The 27,550-nt window shown below is 64.0% G+C and overlaps 1 protein-coding gene across 7 annotated transcripts in view; it reads left to right on the forward strand.

The window, feature by feature from the left end:
* Positions 1–27,550, forward strand: part of LSP1 (lymphocyte specific protein 1) — a 38,453-nt gene that overhangs the window by 698 nt on the left and 10,205 nt on the right. Inside the window, exons 1-2 of one of the 7 annotated variants that reach the window (XM_055580521.1) lie at positions 12,394–13,126; positions 25,178–25,315. In XM_055580521.1, the coding sequence (XP_055436496.1) occupies positions 13,065–13,126; positions 25,178–25,315 (200 nt within the window). In that variant the 5' untranslated portion in view covers positions 12,394–13,064. The other 6 variants (XM_055580522.1, XM_055580523.1, XM_055580524.1 and 3 more) reach the window with 6 other exon arrangements.

The following is a 27,550-nucleotide window of genomic DNA, read 5'->3' on the forward strand; positions in this document are numbered from 1 at the left end:
GCAGGCGGGGCTTTGGGTGGGCTGCGCGTGGGCACAGCCAGAGATGGGAAGGGACGCTGGTGACGTGGGCATCTGCAGGAGGCCGCCAGGCTCTGTGGAGCACCCCCACCTGAGACGGGGGGAGGCGGGGTCCCTGGCTGTGGGGGTCTGACGGTCCTAGGGTGCAGGGGCTGCACACGGGAGTGGCCAGGGCTTGTGGGCGGACAAATGGTTGAGGCATGGGCAGCCGTGTGGAGAGAGACCAGGGGCCCAGCGGGAGGATGGCAGAAAGGAAGGAGCAGAGGGAAGGGGTGAGATGCTCAAAGCCACAGGACTGAGGTGGACCTGACCAGCCACCCCCGACTTGCTCCAGAGCCACTGTGGGGGGTGGGCGAAGGGAAAGCCAGCCGGCCTACTAGGACCCCCGCTGGCCGAGCCACCACAGGCCGGGCTCCCCGCGGCCGCAGGGCTTCCTTGCAGAGTGGATTCTGCCCCCAGCTCTCCCGTGGGAGGCTGGAGGCAGTGGTACCCGGTTCCACGATGATGCTTTTATTGAGGAGGAAGGGATGCTGGAGCTGATGGCGAGGCGCACGCACAGGCAGGTGGAGGCGGTGCGAGGGCGTCTCCTCCCGGCCGAGTTCCAGGGGAGCCCTGGGTGGGGGCATGGGGCTGAGTCCTGGGGGACAGGGGCAGCTGGGGTCTGGGGGGGTCAGGGGGCACCTGCCCGCCCCGGGCTGTCGGGGTAGCCGGGGGGTGTCAAGCAGGACCCGCCGCTTGCCATAGAGGAGGGGAGAGAGGCATGACCCAGGCTTGGCGCCCCAAGGAGGCAGCCTGTCCTCCTGCGGGGCCAGCACGCCGCACGGAGCAGGTGATGGGAACAGCTGTGTCCTCGCTCGGGAACGGCTCTTCACGTCAGCGCCACCCGGCCCAGGCTCCCATGTGCCTCCGGCCGCCGCATGCCCATAGAAGGGCACGACTTGTGTGGCCTGGCAGGGGCCTGCCCACTTCTTGGCCCCATCCTTGACCCCCCTCCTCGGCTGTCGCGCACGCGGAGGAGAGGGGGCGACGGAGGCAATGGCCACTAGCCCCGGGCTGGGTGACTTGCCGGGGCCTGTCCCTGGGGTTCGGGGTCTGTCGGGCGCTTGGCGGGAGGACCAGTCCAGAGACACCCCCTGCCCAGGAGCTGGGTGCCCCTGACATCCACCCCCTGGCACGGTGCACGTCCTGACCTTTCAGAATGAAACTGAGACCCAGGGCCGGGGGGTGGGGGGGGTGGTTCTCGTTTCACAAGGTGATGAAGGGAAGCGGGGATTTTCCTGTCTGGGGTGACAGAGAAGTCCCCGACGCCTAGGCAGGGGACCCGCAGCTGGGAAGCCCCTCCCGGGAGCCCCCCGGAGGGCCAGGGTCTGCTGGGACAGAGAGCAAAGCTCAGAGATGGCCAAGGTCTGTCTCCCAGCCCCCGCTGGCCACCCACAACAGAGCCATCAGGTCGGTGGGTCCAGGGCAAGTCCCCTCAGGCTGCTCCAGCACGAGACGGGCCGCCTCCAACCGCCCCAGATGCCTGGGAGGCCCATGAGTGCCCCAGCCCTCCCCGAGGCCAGGCCAGAGCACGCTGGTCCTCCCTGTGCCTGCCACCACCCGCAGGCAGCATCCCGGGCCCCTCCCCACCTCCCCCGCATCCCCCAGCTGCAGCCCTGCACCTCCCCGGTTGGCTGGGACGACAGGGTGGCCTGCAGACCCCTGCCCCTTCCCTGGCCACACTCTTTGTCCACAAGCCATGGGACCATGTCCTTCCACTCATGGAACCGTGTGCCACGGAGCAGCATGACCCATACCCCGGGGCGGCCACTGCTGCCCCGGCCGCACGGCCCTCACTGCCCCACAGACTGGCCTTCCCAGCCCTTCCGCATTCTGGAAGGTGCTGGAATCATTGCAGACTTTGAACAGGACCCTCCTCAACCTCCCTGGCAGCCTCACTCCCTCCCCAGGCTTCCAAAGTTTCCTCTGAGCTCCCCTCCCCAGGTGTCCCCTACCCCAGGTTCCCTTTGCATCTGCCACTGCCCACAGTGGGGGCCCACATAGAGCTTGGGTCTGTCCCTCCTCAGGCAGGGCTGGGATAGGGTGAGTGGGTGTCTCCCTGACCCCCAGGCCACTGTCCCCCTCCCAGCCCTCCAGATAGGGTGTGATCCCCGCTCAGGTGACGCTGCCCCCCTCACTGCTCCGTGTGCCAAGCTCAGGGGGCAGGCGGGTGGCGGGGGGACAGCCTGCAGGCCCCCTCTCTGAGCCATCTGTCTCTACAGGCCCTATCGAGCCTGCCTTCTGCACTGCAGGATCTGCAGGACAAAGGCCGCTGGTCCCCACGAGGCAGCGGGCAGTGGAGGAAGGGCCGAGCTGGCCCGGAGGCCTCGAACATGTCCGTCCGGCCAAGGGAGCCAGGGTGGGAGGGGCCCGTGGCACCGGAGAGGCCCTGGGTGGGGACCCCCAGGCACCCCACGACTGTCCCTGTCACCCACTTGCCCTCCCAGCAGGCCCAGCACCACCTGGTACAGTTGGGTACACGGCCTGGAGTAGCGAATGGCGCTGAAGCCCGCTCAGAAAGGCGGACGGCCCCCCTCAACTGCGCGGGCTGATGGGGCGGAGGGATGGGGGCCACACACTGGGGCTCCTCTCCCGGCCTCCAGCCCAGATCCGGGGGCGGCAGTCAGAGCTGGGTCAGGCCTCAGGACCCCCAGGTGGGCCTCATCTCCTCCTCCCCCAGGTCAGGGGTCTCGGGCGCCCGGAAATTTCCCAGGGGAGCGGGAAGGCTGAGCTCAGCGCAGATGATGGATGCCTTCCTTCTGCGCCTCCTCCCGCCTCCATCTGGACCCTTCACATCCCCTCCTCGGTGCGGGGGAGGGAGAGGACCTTCTCACACACTTGGGGAAGTCATTGCAGGGCCCACCCTGCAGACTTGGGAAGCCGGAAACCCTTCCCTGCCTCCCCACCCCCTTCCTGGTCCCCATCTGCCTCCTCAGAGAACAATCCTGGAGCCGCCAGGGCAGAACCAGGGGGGTCTTGGGGCCAGGATGGGCGGCCCCTGCCAGAGGGGTACTGTGGGTCGAGGCAGCGCTGCCCTCCCCCACGCCCCCCAGCCCCGCCTGCCTCTGCAGCAGCACCCCTCGCAGGGCCCGGAGCAAGGGCCAGCCCCCCTGGGCAGTGGCAAGAAGCCCCCTGGCCCGCCTCTGCAGCAGCACCCCTCGCAGGGCCCAGAGCGAGGGCCAGCCCGCCCTGGGCAGAGGCAAGAAGCCCCCCGGGCCAGCCCTGAGCGCCGCCTTTGCCTTCCTCGGTTCTGACCCAGGGCAGGCGCTGGGTGGGCCCAAAGCCCCAGGGCAGATGGTGCCAACCGCTGCGCCTGGCCCGGGACTTTCTGGGGTGACTGCACCCCACCCCGAGGCCTCAGTTCCCTCAAGGGCACAGTCATCGCTCAGCCTGAGCCGGCCTCACTGAGCACTGGAAACCAAGATGCTCATTGCCCAGCCAGGCAGGCCGGTGCCAGGGCCCCCTTTCCACAGGCAGAGCTGAGGCTTGAGGGCTGCACCCGCTGCTGGAGGGCAGCTGGGCACCGGCTCTGAGCATCTGCTCTCCTGAAGGGGCCCAGGCCCCCTGAGATCCAATGAGGAGTCAGGGGGACCCAGAGCTGGCTGGGATGCCCTCAGAGGCCCTCAGAAATCCCGCACACTAGTGCCTCCTGGGTTTTCTGGGACGTGGAGAGCCACCCCAAATACAGCACAACTCAGAAGACACCCTGGGGTCCACCCCCAAAGCAGAGATGGGGTTCGGCACCGGCAGGGGGATCAGGTCCTCTCCAGGGCCCCCTGGAGAGGTTCCCACAGCTTCTCCCCCAGGCCCAGCCCCAGCCCTGTGCATCTCGGGGTCCTCTTTCCGCTGGCTGCTCAAGGCCTTCTTGGAGAAGGGAGTTGGGAGGGGGCCTGGGCCACAAGGCCACCAGGGAGGGCAGTTGCCAAACCTCCCCAAGCCTGAGTCAGACTCGCTGCCATGATGAGTGGAGATCCAGCAGGGAAGGCACAGGCAGGGTGCAGGCCCTGGGAAAGCTCAGCCAAAGGGAAGCCCCTCACACCTCCCCTCACACACGGGAGCCTGGAGGGAGGGGGCTGGGCCGGCCTGTGAGGGTGTGGAGTTTACAGGAGATAAGGGGATGGGGAAAATCAGGCCTCCTCACCGGCCAGCACAGCCCTGCAGTGCCAGACACAGGCAGATAAGGGGTGGGGGGTGATGGGAGAGGAAAGCCCTGGCCCTTTCCTGGGGTCAGGCCCGTCTGTCAGCTCCCCGCCTCTGAGCCAGGAAGGTGGGAGCGGGTGGGTGGAGGAGGGAGCACTGTCTGGTCCCCTGGCTGGTGGGGAGCGGCTGTCTGGGAACCTGGGAGCTGGGTGCGCCTCGCCCCGCAGGAGCCTGGAGCAGGGCCAGAGCTGGGGGCAGGAGGACACAGTGGTCAGCAGGCAGAGCTGGCAGGGAGTTGCGGGGGGTGCAGCCTCAGCCTCCCCACTGTCCCCCGGGTGAGTGAAGACTGGGAGAGGGTCGCTGCCCGACTCTGTTCCTGGGAGGTGGGGCCTCAGACGCTGCCCCTTTACGCCCCCCGGGGGAAAACACAGTCCCTCACTCCAAAGGGGTCTGTGCCCCTCCGGGAGAGGACCTGCTCTGTAGATGGCTTCCCTTCTGGGTCCCAAGGCTGCCCACGCACCCTCTCCTCTTTAAAACAGAAGTGGGACTTGGGACAGATGGATCCAGCCAGTTGATTCTAGTGGGATCTGGAAAGACAGCGCGGGCCTTTCTCCTGGTCCCAGCCCCTCCCCAAAGCCCAGCTTCATGGGATTCCCACCACAGCACGCTGGCCCCTCTGCCCTTGCTGGACTGAGGCACACATGAGACAGATGAGACTCCGGAGTCACCCAGGGGCCACTGCCACTGAGACCACCAGCCCTGACCCCTCTTCACACTCTGTCCCTCACGGGCTCTCACTGTCTGGTACATCTTTTTTTTTTTTTTTCAATTCACTGATCTGGCTTTACTGGGCTTAGTGGCAGCACGCAGGATCTTCAGTGATCATGTGAATCTTTCGTTCTGGCGCACGGACTCCCCAGGCAGCACATGGGCTCCAGGGCCTGGGGCTCAGTAGCTGCAGTGTGGGCTTAGTTACTCTGCGGCATGTGGGATCTTAGTCCCTGGACCTGTGACCCCCGCACTGCAAGGCGGAATCTTAACCACTGGACCATCAGGGAAGTCCCCGATGCACCTTTCACTGAGATACAGCTCTGTAAGCATGTGTGGGTGTGTGTGAGAATGTCTAAACAAGAGGACAGATCCCTCCCTCCCCAGTCCCTATTTAAGTTCTGTTGTGGCACTAACCTTACTGGGGAGAGGGTATGCGCCTTTATCTTCTATAGCCACAAGTTTATGAACCACGTCTTAGTCACAGAAGAAAGAAAAAAGGATAAAAAGACTCAACAAGAGAAAAGTATAAATGAAAAGAAAGGTAGGAAGCAGGAACAACTAGCTGGTGGATGGATGAATAGATGGATAATAGGTGGACGGAGAGATGGATGGATGAGTGAGGAGTAGATGGATGGGTGGTGGGTAAAAGGATAGAGGTGTGGAGGATGGGCGGATGGATGGGTGGATAAATGGATAATAGGAAGCAGGAACAACTAGCTGGTGGATGGATGAATAGATGGATAATAGGTGGATGGAGAGATGGATGGATGAGTGAGGAGTAGATGGATGGGTGGTGGGTAAAAGGATAGAGGTGTGGAGGGATGGGTGGATGGATGGGTAGATAGATGGATAATAGGAAGTAGGAACCACCAGCTGGTGGATGGATGGATAGATGGATGAGTGAGGAGTAGATGGATGGGTGGTGGGTAAAAGGATAGAGGTGTGGAGGGATGGGTGGATGGATGGGTGGATAGATGGATAATAGGAAGTAGGAACCACTAGCTGGTGGATGGATGGATAGATGGATAACAGGTGGACGGAGGGATGGATGGATGAGTGAGGAATAGATGGATGGCTGGTGTGTAAAGGGATAGAGGTGTGGATGGATGGGCGGATGGATGGGTGGATAGATAAATGGTGGGTAGGTGGGTAGATGGAGGGATGGATAAGTGAATGGATGAGTAAAGAATGGGTGGATGGAAGGATGAGGGGTGGATGAATAAATGGATGATGGGTAAGCAGATGATGAGTGAATAGGTGGATGGAAGGACAGATGGACAGACGGATGAGTGAATAGGTGAATGGATGAATGAACGGCTGAGTGGATGAGTGGTTGGTTGGGTAAATGGGTGGGTGGATGAATGGGTGCAGAATGGTGGGCTGGCTGGCTGGCTGGATGGTGGATGGATGAGTGGATGAAAGAGTGGGTGGATAGATGGATGTTGAGAGGAGGGATGGTGGGATGAATGGACTTGTGGATGATGGGTGAATGAGGGGACGGAGAGAAGGAATAAGTGATTTATGGATGAGAGAACAGTTGGATGGGTGGGTGGATGGATGGATGGATGGATGGACGGATGGATGGATGGATGGATGAGCGAATGAGTAGATTGATAAATGCATGAACGGAGGGATGTTTGGATGGATGGATGATGTGTGGATTGATTGGTGGGTAGGTAGATGGCTGGATGGCTGGATGTAAAAATGGATTGATAATGGGTGGGTGGATGGATGAATGGATAGGTGGAGAGATGGAAGTTGATTAAATGGATGGGTAAATTATGGGTGGATGGATGGGTAGATGGATGGGTGGATGAGTGTGTGGATGGATGTGTGAATGAACGGATAGGTAGATAGATGATGGGTGGATGAGTTTGCAGATAGACGTAGGAATGGCGTTAGTGTATGGGCGGATAAATGTGATGTTATAGATGAATAACTGGACAGATAAATGCAGATGGATACACATAATTAGTAGGTTTTTATGAGCGGCAAATTTAATTCAAATGACCGTTATGTTTACTACTGTGGGCAAGAATCCCTAGAAGAAATGGAATAGCCCTCATGGTCAACAAAAAAGTCTGAAATGCAGTACTTGGGTGCAATTTCAAAAAATGACAGAATGATCTTGGTTCCTTTCCAAGGCAAACCATTCAACATCACACTATGCCCCAACCACATCTATGCCCCGACCACTGATGCTGAAGAAGCTGAAGTTGACCAGTTAACACCGACACCAAGAAAAGATGTCCTTTCCGTTACAGGGGATTGGAATGCAAAAGTAGGAAGCCAAGAGGTACATGGACTAACAGGCAAGTTTGATCTTCAAGTACAAAATAAAGCAGGGCAAAGGCTAACAGAATTTTGTCAAAAGAATACACTGGTCATAGCAAACACCCTTTTCCAACAACACAAGAGACAATTCTACACATGGATATCACCAAATGGTCGATACCAAAATCAGATTGGTTATATTCTTTGCAGCCAAAAATGGAGAAGTTCTCTACAGTCAGCAAAACAAGACTTCAAGCTAACTGAAGCTCAGATCATTAGCTCCTTACTGCAAAATTCAGGCTTAAATTGAAGAAAGTAAGCCACGCAGCTATGACCAATAGGTCATTCAAGATTGACCTAAACCAAATCCCTTATGATTACACAGTGGAAGTGACAAATAGATTCAAGGGATTAGATCTGATAGACCGAGTGCCTGAAGAACTATGGACAGAGGTTCATAACATTGTACAGGAGGTGGTGACCAAAATCATCCCAAAGAAAAAGAAATGCAAGAAGGCAAAATGGTTATCTGAGGACGCCTTACAAATAGCTGAGAAAAGAAGAGAAGCTAAAGGCAAAGGAGAAAAGGAAAGATATACCCATCTGAATGCGGAGTTCCAAGGAATAGCAAGGAGATAAGAAAGCCTTCTTCAGTGATCAGTACAAAGAAATAGAGGAAAACAACAGAATGGGAAAGACTGGAGATCTCCTCAAGAAAATTAGAGATACCAAGGGAATATTTCATGCAAAGATGGGCTCAATAAAGGACAGAACGGTATGGCCCTGATAGAAGCAGAAGATATTAAGAAGAGGTGGCAAGGATGCACAGAAAAACTGTACAAAAAAGTTCTTAATGACTCAGATAATCATGATGGTGTGATCACTTACCTAGAGTCAGACATTCTGGAGTGTGAAGTCAAGTGGGCCTTAGGAAGCATCACATGAACGAAGCTAGTGGAGGTGATGGAATGCCAGTTGAACTGTTTCAAATCCTAAAAGATGGTGTTGTTAAAGTGCTGCACTCAATATGCCATCAAATTTGAAAAGCTCAGTAGTGGCCACAGGACTGGAAAGGTCAGTTTTCATTCTAGTCCCAAAGAAGGGTAATGCCAAAGAATGCTCGAGCTACCAGACAACTGCACTCATTTCCATGATGGTAAGGTTATGCTCAAAATCCTGCAAGCTAGGGTTGAGCATTATGTGTACTGAGAACTTCCAGACGTAAAAGCTGGGTTTAGAAATGTCAGAGGAACCAGAAATCAAATTGCTATCTGTTGGATCATAGAGAAAGCAAGGAATTCCATAAAAACATCTACTTCTGCTTCATTGACTACAAAAAAGCGTTTAACTGTGTAGATCACAACCAACTGGAAAATCCTTAAAGAGATGGGAATACCAGACCACCTTATCTGTCTCCTGAGAAACCTGGGTGCAGGTCAAGAAACAACAGTTAGAACCTTACATGGAATAGCTGATTGATTCAAAATTGGGAAAGAAGTATGTTAAGGCTGTTTATTGTCACCCTACTTATTTAACTTATTCAATTCAGTTCAGTCACTCAGTCGTGTCCGAGTCTTTGCGACCCCATCGACTGCAGCATGCCAGGCTTCCCTGTCCATCACCAATTCCCAGAGTTTACTCAAACTCATGTCCATTGAGTCAGTGATGCCATCCAACCATCTCATTCTCTGTCGTCCCCTTCTCCTCCTGCCTTCAATCTTTCCCAGCATCAGGGTCTTTTCTAATGAGTTGGCTCTTCGCATCAGGTGGCCAAAGTATTGGAGTTTCAGCTTCAGCATCAGCCCTTTCAATGAATATTCAGGACTGGTGTATTTTAGGATTGACTCGTTGGCTCTCCTTACAGTCCAAGGGACTCTCAAGAGTCTTCTCCAACACCACACTTCAAAAGCATCAATTCTTCTGTACTCAGCTTTCTTTATCGTCCAACTCTCACATCCATACATGATAGGCAGAGTATATCATGCAAAATTCTGGGGTTGACAAATCACAGGCTGGAATCAGGATTGCTGGAAGAAATATCAATAACCTCAGATACGCAGATGACACCACCCTTATGGCAGAAGGTGAAGAGGAACTAAAGAGCCTCTTGATGAAAGTGAAAGTGGAGAGTGAAAAGGTTGGCTTAAAGCTCAACATTCAGAAATCTAAGTTCATGGCATCTGGTCCCATCACTTCATGGGAAATAGATGGGGAAACAGTGGAAACAGTGTCAGACTTTATTTTTTTGGGCTCCAAAATCACTGCAGATGTTGACTGCAGCCATGAAATTAAAAAACACTTGCTCCTTGGAAGGAAAGTTATGACCAACCTAGATAACACATTGAAAAGCAGAGATATTACTTTGCCAACAAAGGTCCGTCTAGTGAAGGCCATGGTTTTTCCTGTGTTCATGTATGGATGTGAGAGTTGGACTGTGAAGAAGGCTGAGCACCAAAGAATTGATGCTTTTGATCCAACCAGTGCATTCTGAAGGAGATCAGCCCTAGATGTTCATTGGAAGGACTGATGCTGAAGCTGAAACTCCAGTACTTTGGCCACCTGATGCGAAGAGCAGACTCATTAGAAGACCCTGATGCAGGGAAAGATTGAAGGCAGAGGAAGGGGATGACAGAGGATGAGATGGCTGGATGGCATCACCGACTCGATGGACATGAGTTTGGGTAAACTCCGGAAGTTGGCGATGGACAGGGAGGCCCGGCGTGCTGCGATTCATGGGGTCTCAGAGTCGGACACGACTGAGCGACTGATGGGGAAAATAATGGATAAATATGCATGTGTGTGGGTGCATACTCAGTCGCTCAGCTGTGTCCAGTTCTTTGCAACCCTGATGGACTGTAGCCCACCAGGCTCCTCTGCCCATGGAGTTTTCCAGGCAAGAATGCTGGAGTAGGTTGACAATTCCTACTCCAGGGGATCTTCCAGACCCAGGGATTGAATCCACACCTCCTGCATCTCCTGTATTGGCAGGTGGGTTCTTCACCACTGTGCCACCTGGGAAGCCCAAATATGTACATGAGAGGACAGACACATATGTTCTCATGCACAAGTGGATGTAGGACTTGCTAGGTGGGAGGACGGGTGGACATACGGATGGATGAATAGGCAGATATATAAACGGATGTACGGATGGGAAAGATAGTGAAATGCTGATATTTAGATGAATGTAAGTGCAATAGAATATTTAGAGAGAGAGAAGGATGTATAACAGAATAGCAGATAGTTCACCAGCTGGGTACCAGGGCAAACGGATATACAAATTGGTGAACGCGTGGATAATAGTAATTAACATATGCTCAGCAGTTACTTTGTTCAGAATGGAGGGATACCTAGCTAAATGCTTCTTTTAAGGGTTTTACATGGTTTACATGTATTAAGACCTTTAAGTACATGGATGGATGTACTTATGGGGCATGGATGGATAGGTGATGGATGGATTGAGTATGGATGGATTGATGTTGAACGGAAGATGGATGGACAGATGAATAGGTAGATGATGGATGGATGATAGATGGTGGAGGACGGATGGATGGAGAGAAAACGGCGAAGCTGACGTCAGGTGCTCTGCCCTGTGTTTCCTGTTGGGACATGCCCTGGTTGTGAAACTGTGAACCCTCGCTGCAGCATTCAAAGTTCTACTCTTGCTATTAATACCTCCCACCCATCAGTCCAATAAGTAATTGTGCAATTCTATTTAAGTTTCAGGGACAGGAAACTCCCACCACTCCAAGGCAGCCCTTTCCCCTGTGGAAGTATTTTTCCTTATTTTGAAACGAAATATGCTTTGGCACATTTCATTCCTGGCTGGCTGTGGCTGGGATTCCAGAACTAAGAGCAGGGGGCAAGGAGGATATGGCCAGTTGAGATGGGAACAAAAGGCAAGCTTCCTTTCCCGGGGTGATCTGGCTCAGCCCGCAGCCCAGCCCTGCCGTCCCCCTCTCCCCCCTCCTCCTCGCCCCACCAGCATCTGGGGGTCTCTGCATCTCTGGCTGGGGGCTGGGACGCACAGTGGGCACAGCGGCCTCTACAGTACACCCCGGACAGTCTCTAGCCCCTCCTGGCTTGTGCAAGGGGAGGCGGTGGGTCACAGGACTCAGCCTGATGTGTGGGGGCCGGTCTGAGCCAGAAGGCCCACCGCAAAGTCTCCAGCGGCCAGCACCACACCGGGTTACCAAGGACCTGTGGCCCACGTGGAGTCTCTCCGAAGGCTGCTGCTTCCTCCAACATACGGGGATTCACCCCACGTCCACCCACTCTCTGGTCTTATCCCAACCTTACTCTTCGTCCCCTCGCACTTCCTCATGAGCTCCCAGCCCCAGCAGCCTGGTGCAATCAGAGATCAGACAAGTTAGGGAGGCAGAGGCCGTGGAGTGGCGCTGGGGTGGCTGGTAGGCTCCCGGCGGGCTTGGTTCTGGCTCTGCTGGGCCCTGACCTCAGGTACCAGTCTGAGCCTTGGTCTTCCCACCTGGGGCACAGGTCTACGGTGGCATCTGCTTCTCAGGGAGGTCGAGGGTGTGGGTGAGCCCAGGGAGCTGCTGGATACGAGGCAGCCCGGCCCGGAGCTGGCCCTCGGTGACTCCCCGAGGGCGAGCTGGGTTGGGCCCTCCCCGGTCAGGCCAGTTGCCCACTGTGCTCCGCAGTGAGTCACTAGGGGCGCCTCAGCCCAACCGGAGGAACAGTGGGCTGGGCTGCTGCTCCTGGGGCCTCGGCCAGAGCCTGGGGGGCAAGGGGGGCTGCCGGCCAGGCCACCGCGCTGACCTCGTGCCACTGGCCACTGGTGGGGAGCACGGCTGTCCCGCCCCGACGGGCGAGCCTGCAGTGGCCTCAGGAGCCTCGGTGCCCTGAGCCGCCTGGGGCCGTCTGTCAGAGGCAGGGGTGGGCAGCAGCCTCCCCACCGGGGAGCCGACGGCATTCCCGGGGTGCCCTGGCCTGCCCCTCGAGGTGATAACAGGAGCAGAGGGCTGGGAAGAAACAAAGGGAACATGGAGACCAGGGAGGGACGGGAGGAGGGTGGGGAGGAGGGAGGGAAGGAGGGAGGGGGAGGAGGGAGGGAGACAGAGACTGAGAGACACCAGCAGGGAGAGAGGAGGCTGTGGGACCAGGGGGGCCGGAGGGCATCAAGCAGGAGGTGGCGGGGCCTGGCCTGGGACGGCCGGGCGGGGGGCGAGGGCAGGGAGCAGAAGGCCAGGGCCAGGCCCTGAGAGGCAGGCGAGGATGGGGGCCAGGGCACAGGGGCAGGGGGCGGCCGCCTGCCCAGCACAGGCCTCCCAGGTCTTGCTCAGGCCCCAGGCTGCCGCGTGGCGAGGGTTTCCCTCTGACATTTTTACTAGTCTCAGAAGGAGCCAGGGGGTGGAGGTGGATGAGGCCGAGGCGGTGGAGAAGGGGGTTGCTGGGGACCAACGTGAAGCAGCTGCTAAGTGTCCTGGTGCAGGAGAGGGGCCTGGAGCCCCAGAGCCCATGAGGCCGTGCAGACAGGGCCATTCGGGGTGCCCGGGGCAGCCAGCGGGCAGCCCACCCAGGGGACCCCCAGGGGCCAGAAAGGCCAGGACAGACGGATGGAGGGTCACAGACCCGCAGACAGAGAGAGGAACAGGAAGGGGGTGTCAGAGCCAGAGACCAGCCGGCCAGACAGAGGGAGAGACAGAGCGAGAAGGGCATCGGGTGGGTAGAGAGAGGAGGGGAGAGAGCCCAGGGCAGGAGGAGCCGGGGCAGCGGGAAGCAGCCTCTGAAGAAGCAGCCGCAGCCTCTGGCCCCAGGGCAGGGGTCAGGCCAGGTCGCCGGGCAGCCGGGCGCCCACCAGCATCATGAGCAGCTCTGCGCTCCTGAGGAGGAGTTCTAGGAAACAGGGCCTGGAGAGCCTCCTGAGGTAGGTCCCTCCGCCCAGGCCGGGGCGTGGAGGGCAGGGCAGGGTGCCCGCGGGTGCCTCCCCGGGCGCCTGCGGCTCCGACCCGTGTGTGTGGGCACCCGGCCGCCTGCCCACTGTCTCCTCCGCCGCTGCGTCCTGCCACCAGCTCCGTGCCCCCTCCGGTGACAAGCACGGCCCCAGTGAGGCATCCCCCACCTCCTCTGGTCCTGCTGGCCCTGGGGACCATCAGGTCACCCCTTACTTTGTAGAGGGTGAAGGTGGACTTGGCCCCACATTCTCCGCCCTGGCCGGCCCTTGGTGCACCTGCCCCGGGGGGCAGGCACCGCAGGCCGCGTGCACGCTTGGAGTCAGGCCTCCACAGGCAGAAGCTGGGTCTGCGTCCGTGGACTTGGGGCCAGTGCCCTGCCCTCTCTGAGCCTCAGTCTCCTGCTCTGCACAGTAGGGGCATCGCAGCGCCTGCCTCACAGAGTCCTGGAGAGCAAGCAGAAGCGAAGGGCCATGGGTGGGCTCAGAGCCCCTGCAGCGCTGGGGCCTCGCCTCACGTCCCTTTGAGCCGCCCACAATGCCCTTCTCCTCCTCCACCCTTCCAGGCACCAAGGCCGGGGAAACGCGGCTTTCTCCACCTAGCCCGCCTCTGCTTCTCCTGAGCAGGGAGGGCCTCCCGCTTCCACAGGGCTGCTGGCCTGCTCCCCGCCTCCTGACAGCCTGGTCTCCCTGGGCAAACGGCTCGCTCCTGGGGACATGGGTGTCCCTCAGCACCCCAGGTCCACTGCGGCCCTGACTTGGGATGGGGCAGGGGCGGGGTGTGCAGGTGGGCTCCGCAGCGTCTGAGCGGAGCCAGGAACCCTGGCCCGTCCCGCTCCGGCTCGCGGGGTCTCTGCAGACACAGGCATGGCTCTCTCCCCATCCCGCCCGGCCAGGCCTGAGGGCCACAAGGCCAGAGTCGGGGCCACGCAGAGTGTTTGCGTGCCCGCTGAGCTCGCCGAGCAGGCAGACCCTCGAGGGTCCGCCCCTGGCTTCACACCTGCCCGTTGCTGGCTCTGCTGGCCTCCCTGGTGCCACTCACCAGGGGACCCTCAGGTGCGTCTCGGGGAGGACTCCTGGGCAGCTGGGAGGGGCCGCCACTGTCCTCCTGTGCCCAGCTTGCAGCCTGGGAGTGAAGGGGTGCCTGCCGGTCCTGGAGGTCCAGCAGTGCCCTGTAACAAGTGGGGAAACTGAGGCCAGGAGGGACATTGTCCAGCCCAGTGGGGCGTGGCAGGGCCTGCCTGTATGCACACCTGTCATCCAGGTGTTGCTTTGGCTTCGTTCCCAAACCCAGTGCCAGGTTGCTGCCCGGGCATGCTGGGGCACACGAGAGGTGCTGTTGGAGCTTGGACGGTGCGGTGGGGCTGAGTGCCCAGGCAGGCCTGGGCGTGAGCCCCACAGACCTAGATGGGCGAAGGCGGGCCTGTAAGTGACCGGCCGGGGCAGGGACAGAGGGCAGCCTGCCTCTGAACCCCCTGGGAACGCCTGCCGTGGGGGGCGGGGAGGTCCCTTGTGAACGGTGGCGGAGATAGTCTGTCCACCCGGCCGATGGGCACAGGCCTGCATGCCCTCTAGGCCCTGACCCAGTGCGCATGGGCCCTGATACCCGCACGCCCATGTGGATGCCACTCCCAACTCCGAATCTAAGAGGCTTCTGGCTGGCAGGCCCTCGCCTTTGGCGGGCGGCAGAACCAGACTCACAGAGGCTGCCACACCACAGGTGCCCTCGGGAGCGGGCAGCCACCCACCTCACCAGGCGGGTCACGCTGGGCCCTCACCCGGGACGCCCGGGAGCAGGGGGCGGGGCCGCAGAGGGCCCCAGACGTCGCTGTCATGAGCGCTGGGAGGGTGTGCGGGCAGCTGAATCCACCCGGATCCTCAGCGAAGCCTGGCTTGTCCTGGCTGTGGCCGCGAGGCTGTGTAGACAGCCAGCAGGAGGCTTCAGGCTGGGGGGCCGGGACCCCGGGGCTCACCCCCTTCCCCTGCTGTGCGCCCATGCCAAGCTCTGCCCCTTCCCAGGTGGCAGGGAGTTACCCCCACCCCCTCCAACAGCCCCTGGGGGTCTCAGTGCCCGCCTCAGGCCCATCTCAGGCCTGGCCCATGCGGTAGACCGTCAGGGACAGCCAGGGTCCCTGGGCCCACGCACTTCCAGAGGACTCCTGGACTCAGGGCATCCTGTGGGCCATGCAGTCATCCAGGGCTTGGCCTTGTAAGGCGAGGCTGAGCTGATACAAGGCCGGGTGGCTCCCAGTCTGCCCAGGGAGGCCCGTGGGGCGGGCTGTCTGCCGCGCTCAGCACACATCCGTCTCGGATGCGCCGGTCATTCCCACGCCCGGCTCTCCCGCCTGAGGAAGCCTGGCCCAGGAGGCCCTGAGGGGCGGCCAGAGGGCAGGGAATGTGGCCACTGCCTGCCGAGCTGGCCCAAGGGCACTGGGAGAAGCCAGGCCCGCAAACCACAGCGTGCGCGGGGCGGGGCTGCCTCAAGCCCACCCAGGGCCCCGCGTCTGGGGGTGGGCGGCCCCTGCCCTGGCAGGGCTGGGTGCCCGGGGGATGGTGCTGTTCCGGCTGCAGGTGGTCTGGCGTTCAGAGCGAGTCCTGTCCCGGGAGCCTGGGTGAGCCAGCAGGCGGGGGTACGGGGACGGAGCAGCCCAGCCCCTGGGCAGGCAGTCAGGGCCAGAGCCCAGAGCGCCGAGGCTGAGGCCAGGCTCCAGCCCTGACCTGCAGACCAGCTGGGGTCAGAGCAGCCAGTGAGCGCGGCCAGCGTGCCAGGCACCTGGGGCTGGCACCCCGTCTCCACGGGAGCCTCAGGAGAGCGCCTCATGGCTCCTGGGTATCAGAGATGGCCAGATGGGATGTGGCCCCTGGGGGCATCTCCTGGGGCTTGGAGCAGCTCAGTGCAGGTTGGTGGTGGGGGGGCTGACCCCCTGTAGGTGAGGGTTCAGGATGAGAACCCCAGGCGGCCTGTGGACCGGTGGGGTGTTGGGGCCCTGGCCACGCGCAGCCGCTGAGGGGGACGAGACTCTGGTCCGTCCAGGAAGGCAAGGGCATGGGGCTGTGAGGGCTGGCCGCTGCCCATGACCCGCGGGGCAGTTCTGAGGCCATGGAGGGGAAGCTGCAGCCAGGCGCTGTATGCCCTGCGGTCCCAGGGCTCCTGTCCTGTCGGATGACGGGAGCAGACAGGAGCGGAGAGATGGACCAGGCAGGGTGGGGGCAGCGGGACCTCCGTGAAGACAGAGAGTGAGTGGGAACAGGAGGGGTCAGGCGGCACAGGGCCGTGAGCAAGAGGACGGGGAGGCCGCAAAGGAGGGGCCGCGTGGGGCGGGAGACGAGGTGCTCGAGGGGTCTCAGGATCCCTGGGCCAGGCAGCGTGTGTGCCGAGTGCAGGAGGTGGGGGCAGCCCTGGCCAGCCGGGAAGGTGGGCGGGGCAGGCAGGCGAGAGCAGGATGGGAGTGGGGGGAGCACACAGAGAAAAGCCCACCGTGGGGAGGGTGGGGGTCAGGGGGACCCTCCTGCCCTTGGGCGAGACTGCCTGGGTGCTGAATGGGGACTGTGGAATTGGGACCCCAGCTGTGTCTCCCGGGATGGGGGACCCCCATTGAGTCTGCACCTCGGTTTCCTTGCCCGTGGAGGGGTCACTTTGCCCCTCTAATGGGGCCATCCCGGCATAGCCCCCAGCTCCCAGCGGAGCCCTTGGTGGGCAGAGGGCCAGGGCAGGTCCTGTAGGCTGGTGGAGGCTGGACCCAGGCCCCTATCTACGTGGACAGAGAGGCTGAGGCTCAGGGAGGTGGGGTCTTGCCCCTGCTCTGGGGCACAGGCCATGGGGTCTGCAGGGTCAGAGGACATGAATCTGGGGTGGCAGGGCAAAGTGAGCATTAGGGCCAGTTTGGTGGCAAAGCCCCCCACCCCCTGAATGACCCACCCCGAGGGGTCGGGGACAAGGCATCCTTTGGAGGAGGGACTGGGGGCCGGGCAGAGGCTCTGGTGGCGGAGACAGCGAGGGTCCCGCTGCTCCACGTACTTGGGGCCCCAGGGCCCTGCGGGAGGGCCAAGCCGGAAGCAGACAGACAGGCGGCCCGTGCCAGGCTGTGCCTGCCCCCCAGGGGGGCAGCCGAGTTTAAACGACAGGCAGACCCCTGGACTCTGCCGAGCACATGAGCCCCTTTAGCATCGACTGAGGGCAGAGTCATGTGTGGGGGCGTTGGGGAGTGGGAGGTGGACCCGTGGCACCGAGCAGGAGACGGGAGGGGTGGCAGAGGCTCCAGCCGGTGCCAGCCACCGGTCGCGTGTCCCGGAGCGTGCCAAAGCCTGGCCTCGTGAGCGCTCCGAGGTCTGTGCCAGGCAGTCCCAGCTGGCTTGGGAGCGTCCGGCTCTCCTGGAGGGCTGTCCAGCGCCAGGAGGAGACCGGGCCGGGCCCGGGGCTACAGCTGGAGCTGCTGCTCGGTGGGGGTGCTGGGCGGGCGGGCGGCCCCCCAGTCCCGTCCCCCGGGAAGTCGGCCCGGGCGAGGCGGTGTGTAGGCGTGGGGGTGGGCAGGGCGAGTCACTGAAGGGTGGGGCGGGGGCGCCCGGGGAGGTCTCCTGGGCTGCCTCGGCCCCGGGCCAGGCCCCTGCAGCGCTGTGGTCAGTGACTCGGAGGAGAAAGGAGGGACCCAGGCGTGCAGGGCGCGGGGCAGAGGAAGGAGCGGCCTCAGCCCTGCCGGGCGCCCCCAGCCCAGATGGGCAGGCTGGTGAGAGCCGACAGGGGCAGAGGCGTGGGAGCACCGCGGCACGGAGGCCGGGCACGGAGCGCATCACCAGAGGTACGGCGTGCAGCCAGGGGAGGTGATGGGCTGGGCGCCGGGGAGCCCGGCCTGGGGGTCAGAGGGGAAGCCTGGCGTCTGGAGGTTCAGGGCCCAAGTGCCCACTTCCCACTCTTGGCAGGGTCTTCCAGGGTCACGTGTGGCCAAGCTGTAGGGGTGGGTGAAGCCCCCACAAGGAAGGTCACAGACGCCCTTTGACGGGAGCCTGAGCACCTGGGGTACCCGATTCCCATCAGGACAGGACACCCTCACCATTCGGGTGTCCGGGTGGCTGGTGGGAGTCTGCCTGGCCTGCCTGGACAGCTCTAGGGATGGCGATGTGGTGGGTAGGCCTGACCTGCGGTGCCCCGACCTGCCAGCATCAGAGCCCGGACCCCCGGGAGCTTCGTGGGTCCCGGGTCTGGGGTGAAGGGTATGGCAGGAGCCTGAGGCAGCAGGACAGTGGGCAGTGGCTCTTAAGAGGGGTCCGGGGTCTTGTCCAGAGTCCAGGGCCGGGGGTCTTACTCCTCTGGCACTGCTGCCCCGCAGGCGGTGGGCAGCAGCCAGGCAGCCACCCCCCGGGAATGGCAAGCAGCTCCAGATGAGGGGCTGGAGCAGGAGCAGGGAGCCCCGTCCACGGGGACAGAGGCCCCTCCCACAGCGCTCTCCTGGAGGGGCGAGGACCAGGGAGCAGCCCCCAGGAGGCACCAGGACTGTGCGTCCCCTGGGAGGGGTGGGCCTCCCCCTGGGCTCTGGGGAGGAAGGATGGGCAGAGGCAGGGCCACGGGGGTCCCAGCTCTGAGGCCCACACCCGCCCATCTGCAGGCCCCTTGGCCACGACCTCCGTCGTGTCTCCCGGGCACCACTGTCTACTTGCTAACCCGCCCCCTCCCAAGGGCCTCCTCCCACCATGGCCCCTTGTTCCTCCAGGCTGGGTGCAGGCACGGGGGTCCTTCATCCGAGAGGATGCCCCCCTAAATGAAGCTTAGAACAGGGGTCCTCTTCTGAGGCCCTGGAGCCACGCTGTGGGGCCAACATGGGCTTTCCTGCGTCCTCTAAGGGCAGCGAGGGCATCTCACCCATCGCTGGGTCCCCAGCACCTGACTAAATAGAGTGCTGACTAAATAGAAGGGGGGAGGGAGACCCCGGCAGGCCGGGAGAGCGGGCTGCGCTGGCCGGAGGGAGGTGATGGAGCAGGTAGCAAATGCTGGGGTGTCGTCTGGGGGTCCCGGCCGGGGCAGGAGGCCGGGGCGGTGCCGGGCAGCTGTGGTCCCCTCACCCACCTTCCCAGGGAGACCACAGGCCCTGCAGCCTCATGCCTGCCCCATCTTCAGCTGTAAGTGGGCACTGAGTCTGCTGAGACCTGGGCAGTGGGGCCGTGCTGCCTGGAGCCGGCAGAGGGGGCCCAGGTGCCAGTGGGGTAAGGGCCTAGAGGAGGCGTGGGGTGGGGACTGGGCTTGAGGGGGCCCTGGGGCTGGAAGGCTAAGGCAGGGGTGACCCTTCCTTAGTTTGCCCGAGGGGCTGGCTGGAAAGTCATGCAGAAGGGGGTCCGAGCCTTTGGGGGCTCCGAGTGGGCGGGCAGCCAGGGGTCGCCCAAGCGAAAGGCCACCACGTGCAGCCCCCCTGCGGGAGGATGGAGGGTGACAGGCAGCGAGGCTCCACCTGGGCCCATCCACAGGGGCCACTGCTGGGGGGTGTCTGGACTGGGGGTTCTGGAGGGGAAGGGGCCCATCCACAGGGGCAGTGCTGGGGGAATCTCTGGACCAGGGGCGCTAGGGGGGAGGGGGGCAGTGCTGGGGGGATCTCTGGACTGGGGGTGCTGGGGGGGAAGGGGCCCATCTTCAGGGGCAGTGCTGGGGGGTCTCTGGGCTGGGGCTGCTGGGGGTGAGGGGGCCAGTCCACAGTCTGCTCTGGCCTTGTCCCCAGGTCAGAGGGCCCTCCACTCCCTCAGGCGGAGCAGCCAAGGTCTGGGGGAGGGCAGGTCGCTCTGCCTCTGTCCCTAGGCCGCCCGAGGGTGCTGTGGAGGCCCTGCAGGGCTGGCCTCTCTCCCGTGAGCTTTGGGCTCCCAGAGGCTGCAGCTGTGCCCCCCACACACCGGAGGTGCAGGCTGGGTGCCCTGGACGCAGCAGCCCCTCCCGCACCCACAGTCTGCACCTCTGCGGTGCCATTCTCCCTGGCTGTGGGGAAGCTAGTTTGCAAGCTGATGCCTCCTCCTCCAGGGAGGCTTCCCGGATGTGACCTGCCCACGGGGCCAAGAGGACATGCTGTGGGTGGGGGGGCAGTGGGAAGCCCGGACCCATGAGGGCACTTCAGCCTCCTTCTTGGGGACACGGGTCTGCCATAGTGCCAGCCGTGAGGAGCAGGAGCTGGGCCCGCCTGGCCAGGGCTGTCCTCAGTTCTCACCTTGCCAAGTGGGGTCAACACCCCTTTTCACAGCTGGGGAGCTGGAGACTGGGCCTGGGGTCTGGCTCGGGAGGAGGGTCAGAGAGGCAGAGTTACAGCTCCTCCCCAGGGGCCAGCAGCTGCCCCTCCTGAGGCGGCCTGGGCCCTCCCCGCCCCCAGGGGGGGCAACAGCCCACCTTCCGCACCCCTGAGGCCTTCCTGGTCACCCCAAGGGTGGCAACAGGCTCCCCACCTCCTGTCCCCTGCTCGGAACCCTCGGTATCCCTGGGCCCACAGCTCAGCCTCTGCACTCAATCTTGCCCGGACCCCCCACGGCCCCCCACCCCTGAGTCCTGCTCCAGGTCTTGCCCCCCAGTGCTGGGGGTACAGCCGTGGGGAGAGTCAGGAAGAGCTGGCACCCCGCACCCCAGCAGAGGGGGCACCCCGAGGCCCCCAGTGGCGGCTGGCGGTGCCAGCTGAGCCTCAGCTGTGGACAGCAGGCCCTGGGGGTGCCCGTGGGGCGGGCGGGGCCAGAGGGAGGGTGGCAGGAGGGGCTCTGCCTGCGGTCACCAGGAGCTTGGCACCCCCAGCTTATCGCTCTCCGGTTCCTCCGGCCGCCATAGGGGCTGCTCATCCCCGGGTGGGCCAGGGCACCCCGTCTGCCTCCCTCCCCACTGCCCTGTCTCTCTGAGATCCCGGTGGCCCCCAGGCCTGCCTTGGCGACCCCCAGGCTGACCCCTCCCGGGTTCCCGCGTGCCCCCTCCGGGGAGCTCTGGACGCCTGTCCCTTTGCCCTGTAGTCCCTCCACCTTCCGCCCGCCAGCTCCCCACCACGCCTGTCCCTTCCTCGCAGCCCGGCTGGGCCTCCTTCCCAGATGCTGGTCTGACACCACCTGTGCCGCTGTGGGCTCCCCTGACTCCCCCCAGGGGCAAGGGCACTGCCCCCCGGGCACAACCCCCACCCCCCTGCCTGGCCACTCAGCTCTCCCGCCCCCCCATCTCTGCTTTTCCCTCGGCCTCCGAGGCACCCCCCTGCCCCTGCCTGGCCACTCAGCTCTCCCGCCCCCCCCATCTCTGCTTTTCCCTCGGCCTCTGAGGCCCGCTCTCAGACCCCTGCTCTCATCCTCCAGACCCAAGCGCAAGGCAACCTGCTGAGCGTCCCTGAGCAGGGCTCGGGGCTGGCCCTGTGGGGTGCCTCCCAGGTCTAAGGCGCAGCACAGACACACCAGGAAGGTGCTGCTGGGGGTGGGGGGTGGGCCAGGAGGGGCTGGACCCGCACCAGGGTGCTCAGGAGGGTGGGGGCCCGGTGACCCGCCGCTCAGTGCCAGCCCCCCACCGGGGCAGCCGCCCTCACCATGTGCAACCGCCTGCTCGGGGCTCCCGCATGCTCCAGGCTCAGCCCTCACGCTGCCGCGGCACCCTGGCCCCCCGCGGACCCTCCCTGAGCTACACCCAGGGAGCGGCTCCCCTCGGGTCATGGGGCGCAGGGGCTGCCCAGCCTCCCGCCCCGTCCCAAGCCCCCTGGCTGGGCCCCGCCCCTCCTCTGGACCATATGGCTGGGGGCACGTGCAGTCCCCCAGCCTGGAAGCTGGGCTGAGTGGTCTCCGAGTCCTTCCACACTCTGTCACACGTGGGCTCTGAGGTCACTTGAGGCACCAGTTGCTCTGTGGCATCCACCTAGGCGAATGAAAGCCCGGGGAAGGGGGTCACTTGACGGGACCGGATGCCTTGGTGGTCACAGGCTCACAGGCTGACCATCCCAGCTCCCCAGGACTCCCGCCCGTGCTGTCCAGGGGACAGTGGTCAGGCGGGTACTTTGCGGGTCTCTAGAGGGAAAGGCCCCCCACGTCAGCCTGGCCCAGCCTGGCCATTGTCCCTTGGCCCCCGGGCCCCAGGCCCCCAGCTAAGCCCCTGGGCCTTCCCAGGACTCTGAGCTGAGCTTTAGGGCCCGGAGATGGGCGGAAGGTGGGGGGCGGACAGGAGCTGCCTGCAGGGGGCAGAGCTGAGACGGGACCGAGGCTTGACTGCCTTCTGGAGCCGCCAGGCAGGCCGGGGAGACCAGAGCAGGCCTGGCACTGCCGGAGCCTTGGTGGAGACCAGGGGGCTTCGGACGAAGGGGAGGAGGGGCACCCAAGGTGGTGGACGTGGCCAGCGGGGGCAGCTGCTGGACTTGGGGACCCCCGCTGAAAACGGGGGCCTGTACACGCTCGTGTGCCTGGAGGGGCGAGGCTGCTTAGTGGAGCGTGACCGGGCTGGGGCGCGGAGCCCCGTTCCGCGGCCCCTGGGGCTGAGCCCTGGGCGCGCCCGGAGCCAGAGCAGACGCAGGAAGGAGATAATTGCGTTTGTGCAGGAACACCAAATCCCTCGCAGCTGCGCGCGGGCTGAGCCAGGGCCACGGGCGGCCGCGCCAGCATCCTGACAGCTCCGCCTGGCGTGCCAAGGGGTCTGGGCCGCCGGCCGGGGGCGCCTTCCCAGGCCAGAGGCCCCCACCCCACCCCAGGAGAGCCGCCCCCCTCTCAGTTCCCAGAACGCGGCCCAGCTGCGGAACAGCGAGGGGGTGAGGTCATGGGAGGGGCCCGGGCCCCATGACTCACATCCTGGGGCGGAGGGAGGGGGGCCGGAGGGAAGGGGCCCACGCCACGGGTCAGGGCCCGGGGCAGCACGGCCTCTCCCCCAGCAGGGGCTGCAGGGAGCCCCCCGAGCCCCCTACCCTGCGTCCCCCGGTCTGTCCCTGCCCGAGGGCTGGGGAGTCACGTGCGGACCGCCGGGAGCAGGGCTGACCTTCGGAGGGGCCTCTTCTCAGGAGCGCAGTTCTCAGAAAACATGCCTTGGCCTCGGGCCAGGGCCGTTGTCAGGACGATGGCGGGAACAGTAAACATGCTCTGGGGCACCCTGGCTGGGCTGGGGGGCCCGGCCTGCCACCTGGCCCTCACCTGGTTCCCGGGCCTGGGTCTTGGCGGCACGTTTACCCCGGCGTGGGGTGCTGGGACCCACATGGGCCCGAGGGTCGGGCTCAGGAGGAGGTGCGTGCACCCACCGTGTGCCTTCCTGCCGTGTGTGCACGTGTGTGTGTGTGGCAGGGAGGCCCGTCGTGCTGGCGGGCCTGGGACCAGGATGGGGCACGGGCGGCGTGGGGCCTGGTGGCCAGGACACACGGCCCGGCTGTGGGTGGGCAGTCTGCGTGGCCTCTGCACTTAGCTGTACCGGCGAAGCATCCCCGAGGCTCGGGGAGGGGGCTGGAGTTACGGCCTGAGAGAGGCCCCACCTGGGTGCATTCACCCCCCACCGGGGCCCACGCGCACACACTCAGCCCCACACGACCACACCATGGGCGCGTGTGTGCAGCAGCGAGGGGCCCGTGGCTGGTCTCGCCCCTCCGAGGAGCCCCCAGCCCCAGCGCCTCCAGGAGGGGTCTGTGGACACCTCTCCACCCCACGGCCGGGGGCCCGGCCCCGCTCGCCTCCCACCCTCGGCCTGGGGGGCTGTGGGTGCTCACGGGAGGGAGGACCCCTGGACCCCGGCCCCCCATCCTCAGGATCACCCAGGCTCTTCCTCCTAACAGGACGCGGCCCCCAGCCCCCGCTGAGGGCCTGGGGCGGGAGGCTGGCTCTGCTGGCCGTGTGATGGGGCCAGGTGTGGGGGATTAGGGGCTCCCCGGAGCTCAGGGGGGAGTCGAAGGCAGTTCTGAGGAGTGGGGGTAGGCGGGCGGGGGGCGCTGAGGTCTGAGTGGGAGGCTGGTTTGCACGGCTGGGGTCCCCTGCGGCTGCCGCGGGGGGGAGTGGGCCTGGAGCTGGGGCTGTGGAGGGGCCTGGCTTTTGTCTAGGAAGCTCCGGGGAGACCTAGGAGAGATTAGATCATGTGTTGGCAGGCCTGCCGAGACCACAGAGCCGGCCCACCCTGGCCAGGGGACGGGGCCCTGAAGGAGCGGGCTGTGGGGTCAGGCGGGGGACACAGCAGGGAAGCGCTGAGACCCCGGCTTGGGAGACCCAGGACCCTCCTCTCGGGCTCCAGGGGAGCCAGGGCCGGCAGGCTGGGTGCCCACTAGGTGCCAGCAACTCGAGAGCTGCTGGGCCAGGGCCGGGGTGGCCAGGCCCCGGGCCCCCGGTCTCAGGCCTCCTTGTGTAGCCTGGGTGAGGGACCCTGGGAACACGGGCTCAGCAGGCCTGCAGGAGGAAGCTCTCCAGGGCCCAGCTCCACGTGGGCCTCAGTTTCTCATGGACAGCGTGGTCTGGAGTGAGCCTGCACCGGGGCCTGGGGTAGAGGGTGGCCCTGGGTGGGCTGAGGGGTTCAGGCCCCAGCTGAGGGCAGCCCCTCCCAGGTCCTTTAATAGGGCCTCCCTGTCCTGATGCCTTTTACTCATGGTTGGGGGGGGCAGGAATGATCGCCCCCTGCTCAAGAGGGTCTCCTGAGGGGCTGGGCTGCCTCTGGCCTGATCCACCCAGGCTACCAGAGCCCGACTGACCGAGGCTATGGCCACTTGACTCAGGGAGAAGGAGGGACACCAGCTCTCCAGCAGCCACAGCCAGCTCTTCGCACCTCAGCTGGAGGTGAGGTGCCGCCAGGCCCTGCCTGGAGCCAGGGCTGCACTGGCCAGTGTCCGGCTGTGATGAGGCCAGGGAGCCATGCTGCTGGCAGGGGCGGAGGGCCTGTCCCTGTCCCTGGGGCTCCCCAGGCCCATCTGACTGTAGACCCCTCATCACCAGAAGGCACGTGGACGTCCAGAGGCCAGCTCCACTGGCCGAAGGCACCTTCCTGACCCTCTCTCGTGGTCTCCGCTTTAGAAATGGGGAAACTGAGGCCTCGAGGGTCCCCAGCGGGCCTGCTGGGGTGGGAGGCGGTGGCCCCCAGGCAACCCCTTCTCGTGCCCCCAGGCTCGCCGCTCGGTGGAGTGTGGAGGATGAGGAGGAGGCCGCCTGTGAGCAGCACCGGCGCGACACGGAGCGGCAGCTTCAGGCTCAAGACGAAGACGAAGGAAGCCCGTCCCCGGAGCAGTCGGAGCAGGAGAAGCTGTGAGCCGCCCCCCGCCAGCTCACCCATCCCGCACTGCTGGGCAGAGGGGGCTTCCAGGCATCAGGCCCCCCCCAGGACTGGAGGCCCCAGAGCAGAGGGGACGAGGAGGCAGGGGGAGGGCTGCCCCAGAATCTGGGCACGGTGGGGATGTCCTCGGGGTGAGGGTCACTGCTGTGCCGGGGGCCAGGGAGCGCTGCTGGACGTGGGCCGCTGCCCCCTCCCCACCAGCCTCCCGGGGCCCTGACTCAGCCCCCGTCCCCCGCATGGTCCCCCTGCTTGGACCGATTCTGAGCGCAGCTGTGCGGCCCTGGGCCCCGAGCCCCCTGCCCCACTCCTCGCAGCCAGTGACTCACAGAGGCCACGTCCAACTTGGCGGCCGAGGCCGGCTCGTCCCCTCCCGGGGCCCGGGAGGCCGCTGTGGCTGGGCTGGGCTGTTTTTCCAATAATGTCCCCCCTCCTCCTGGCCCGGTTTCGTTCCCTTTTCTCTGAGTCAGCAGCTGTGGGTGGGGTGGTGCGCTGCAGCGGTCAAGGCCCTTCGAGCCAGGTCCCGTCCTAGCAGGCAGAGACCACCATGGCCGGGGACCCCAGCCTGAAGTGGGGGACAGGGTATGGGGCTCACCCCGCTGCCCAGGGAAGCAGCCTGGTGCCAGACCCTGCTGGCTCAGCTGAGGGAACAGAGGGGGACTCCTCACCCATACTTGGGGACCCTAGGCTGAGGGGGGAGGCCCAGCCCAGCACTCGGGGAGCCCCAGACTGATATGGGAAGCCCGGCCCAGCACTCGGGGAGCCCCAGACTGATGGGGGAGTCCCGGCCCAGCACTCGGGGAGCCCCAGACTGACGGGGGAGGCTCAGCCCAGCACTCGGGGAGCCCCAGACTGATGAAGGAGGCCCGGCCCAGCACTCGGGGAGCCCCAGACTGATGGGGGAGGCTCGGCGCAGCACTCGGGGAGCCCCAGACTGAGTGGGAAGACCCGGCCCAGCAGTCAGGGAGCCCCAGACTGATGGGGGAGGCCCGGCCCAGCATCGGGGAGCACCAGCCTGATGTGGGAGGCCCGGCCCAGCATCGGGGAGCACCAGCCTGATGTGGGAGGCCCGGCCCAGCACTCGGGGAGCCCCAGACTGATGGGGGAGGCTCGGCCCAGCACTCGGGGAGCCCCAGACTGATGGGGGAGGCTCAGCCCAGCACTCGGGGAGCCCCAGACTGATGAAAGAGGCCCGGCCCAGCACTTGGGGAGCCCCAGACTGATGGAGGAGGCTCAGCTCAGCACTCGGGGAGCCCCAGACTGATGGGGGAGGCTCAGCCCAGCACTCAGGGAGCCCCAGACTGATGGGGGAGGCTCAGCCCAGCACTCGGGGAGCCCCAGACTGAGTGGGGAGACCCGGCCCAGCACTCGGGGAGCCCCAGACTGATGGGGGAGGCCTGGCCCTGCATCGGGGAGCACCAGCCTGATGTGGGAGGCCCGGCCCAGCACTCGGAGAGCCCCAGACTGATGGGGGAGGCCCGGCCCAGCATCGGGGAGCACCAGCCTGATGTGGGAGGCCTGGCCCAACACTCGGGGAGCCCCAGACTGATAGGGGAGGCTCGGCGCAGCACTCCGGGAGCCCCAGACTGAGTGGGAAGACCCGGCCCAGCACTCGGGGAGCCCCAGACTGATGGGGGATGCCCGGCCCAGCATCGGGGAGCACCAGCCTGATGTGGGAGGCCCGGCCCAGCACTCGGGGAGCCCCAGACTGATGGGGGAGGCTCAGCCCAGCACTCGGGGAGCCCCAGACTGATGGGGGAGGCTCGGCCCAGCACTCAGGGAGCCCCAGATGAGGGAGGAGGCTCGGCCCACCACTCGAGGAGCCCCAGACTGATGGGGGAGGCTCGGCCCAGCACTCGGGGAGCCCCAGACTGATGGGGGAGGCTCGGCCCAGCACTCGCGGAGCCCCAGACTGATGGGGGAGGTTCGGCCCAGCACTCGGGGAGCCCCAGACAGTGGGGAGACCCGGCCCAGCCCTCGGGGAGCCCCAGACTGATGGGGGAGGCCCGGCCCAGCACTCGGGGAGCCACAGACTGAGTGCGGAGGCCCGGCCCCGCACTCGGGGAGCCCCAGACTGATGCGGGAGGCCCAGCCCAGCACTCGGGGAGCCCCAGACTGATGGGGGAGGCCCGGCCCAGCACTCGGGGAGCCCCAGACTGATTGGGGAGGCTCGGCCCAGCACTCGGGGAGCCACAGACTGATGGGGGAGG

Source organism: Bubalus kerabau, chromosome 5, assembly GCF_029407905.1.
Source record: "Bubalus kerabau isolate K-KA32 ecotype Philippines breed swamp buffalo chromosome 5, PCC_UOA_SB_1v2, whole genome shotgun sequence".
Taxonomy (NCBI): domain Eukaryota; kingdom Metazoa; phylum Chordata; class Mammalia; order Artiodactyla; family Bovidae; genus Bubalus; species Bubalus kerabau.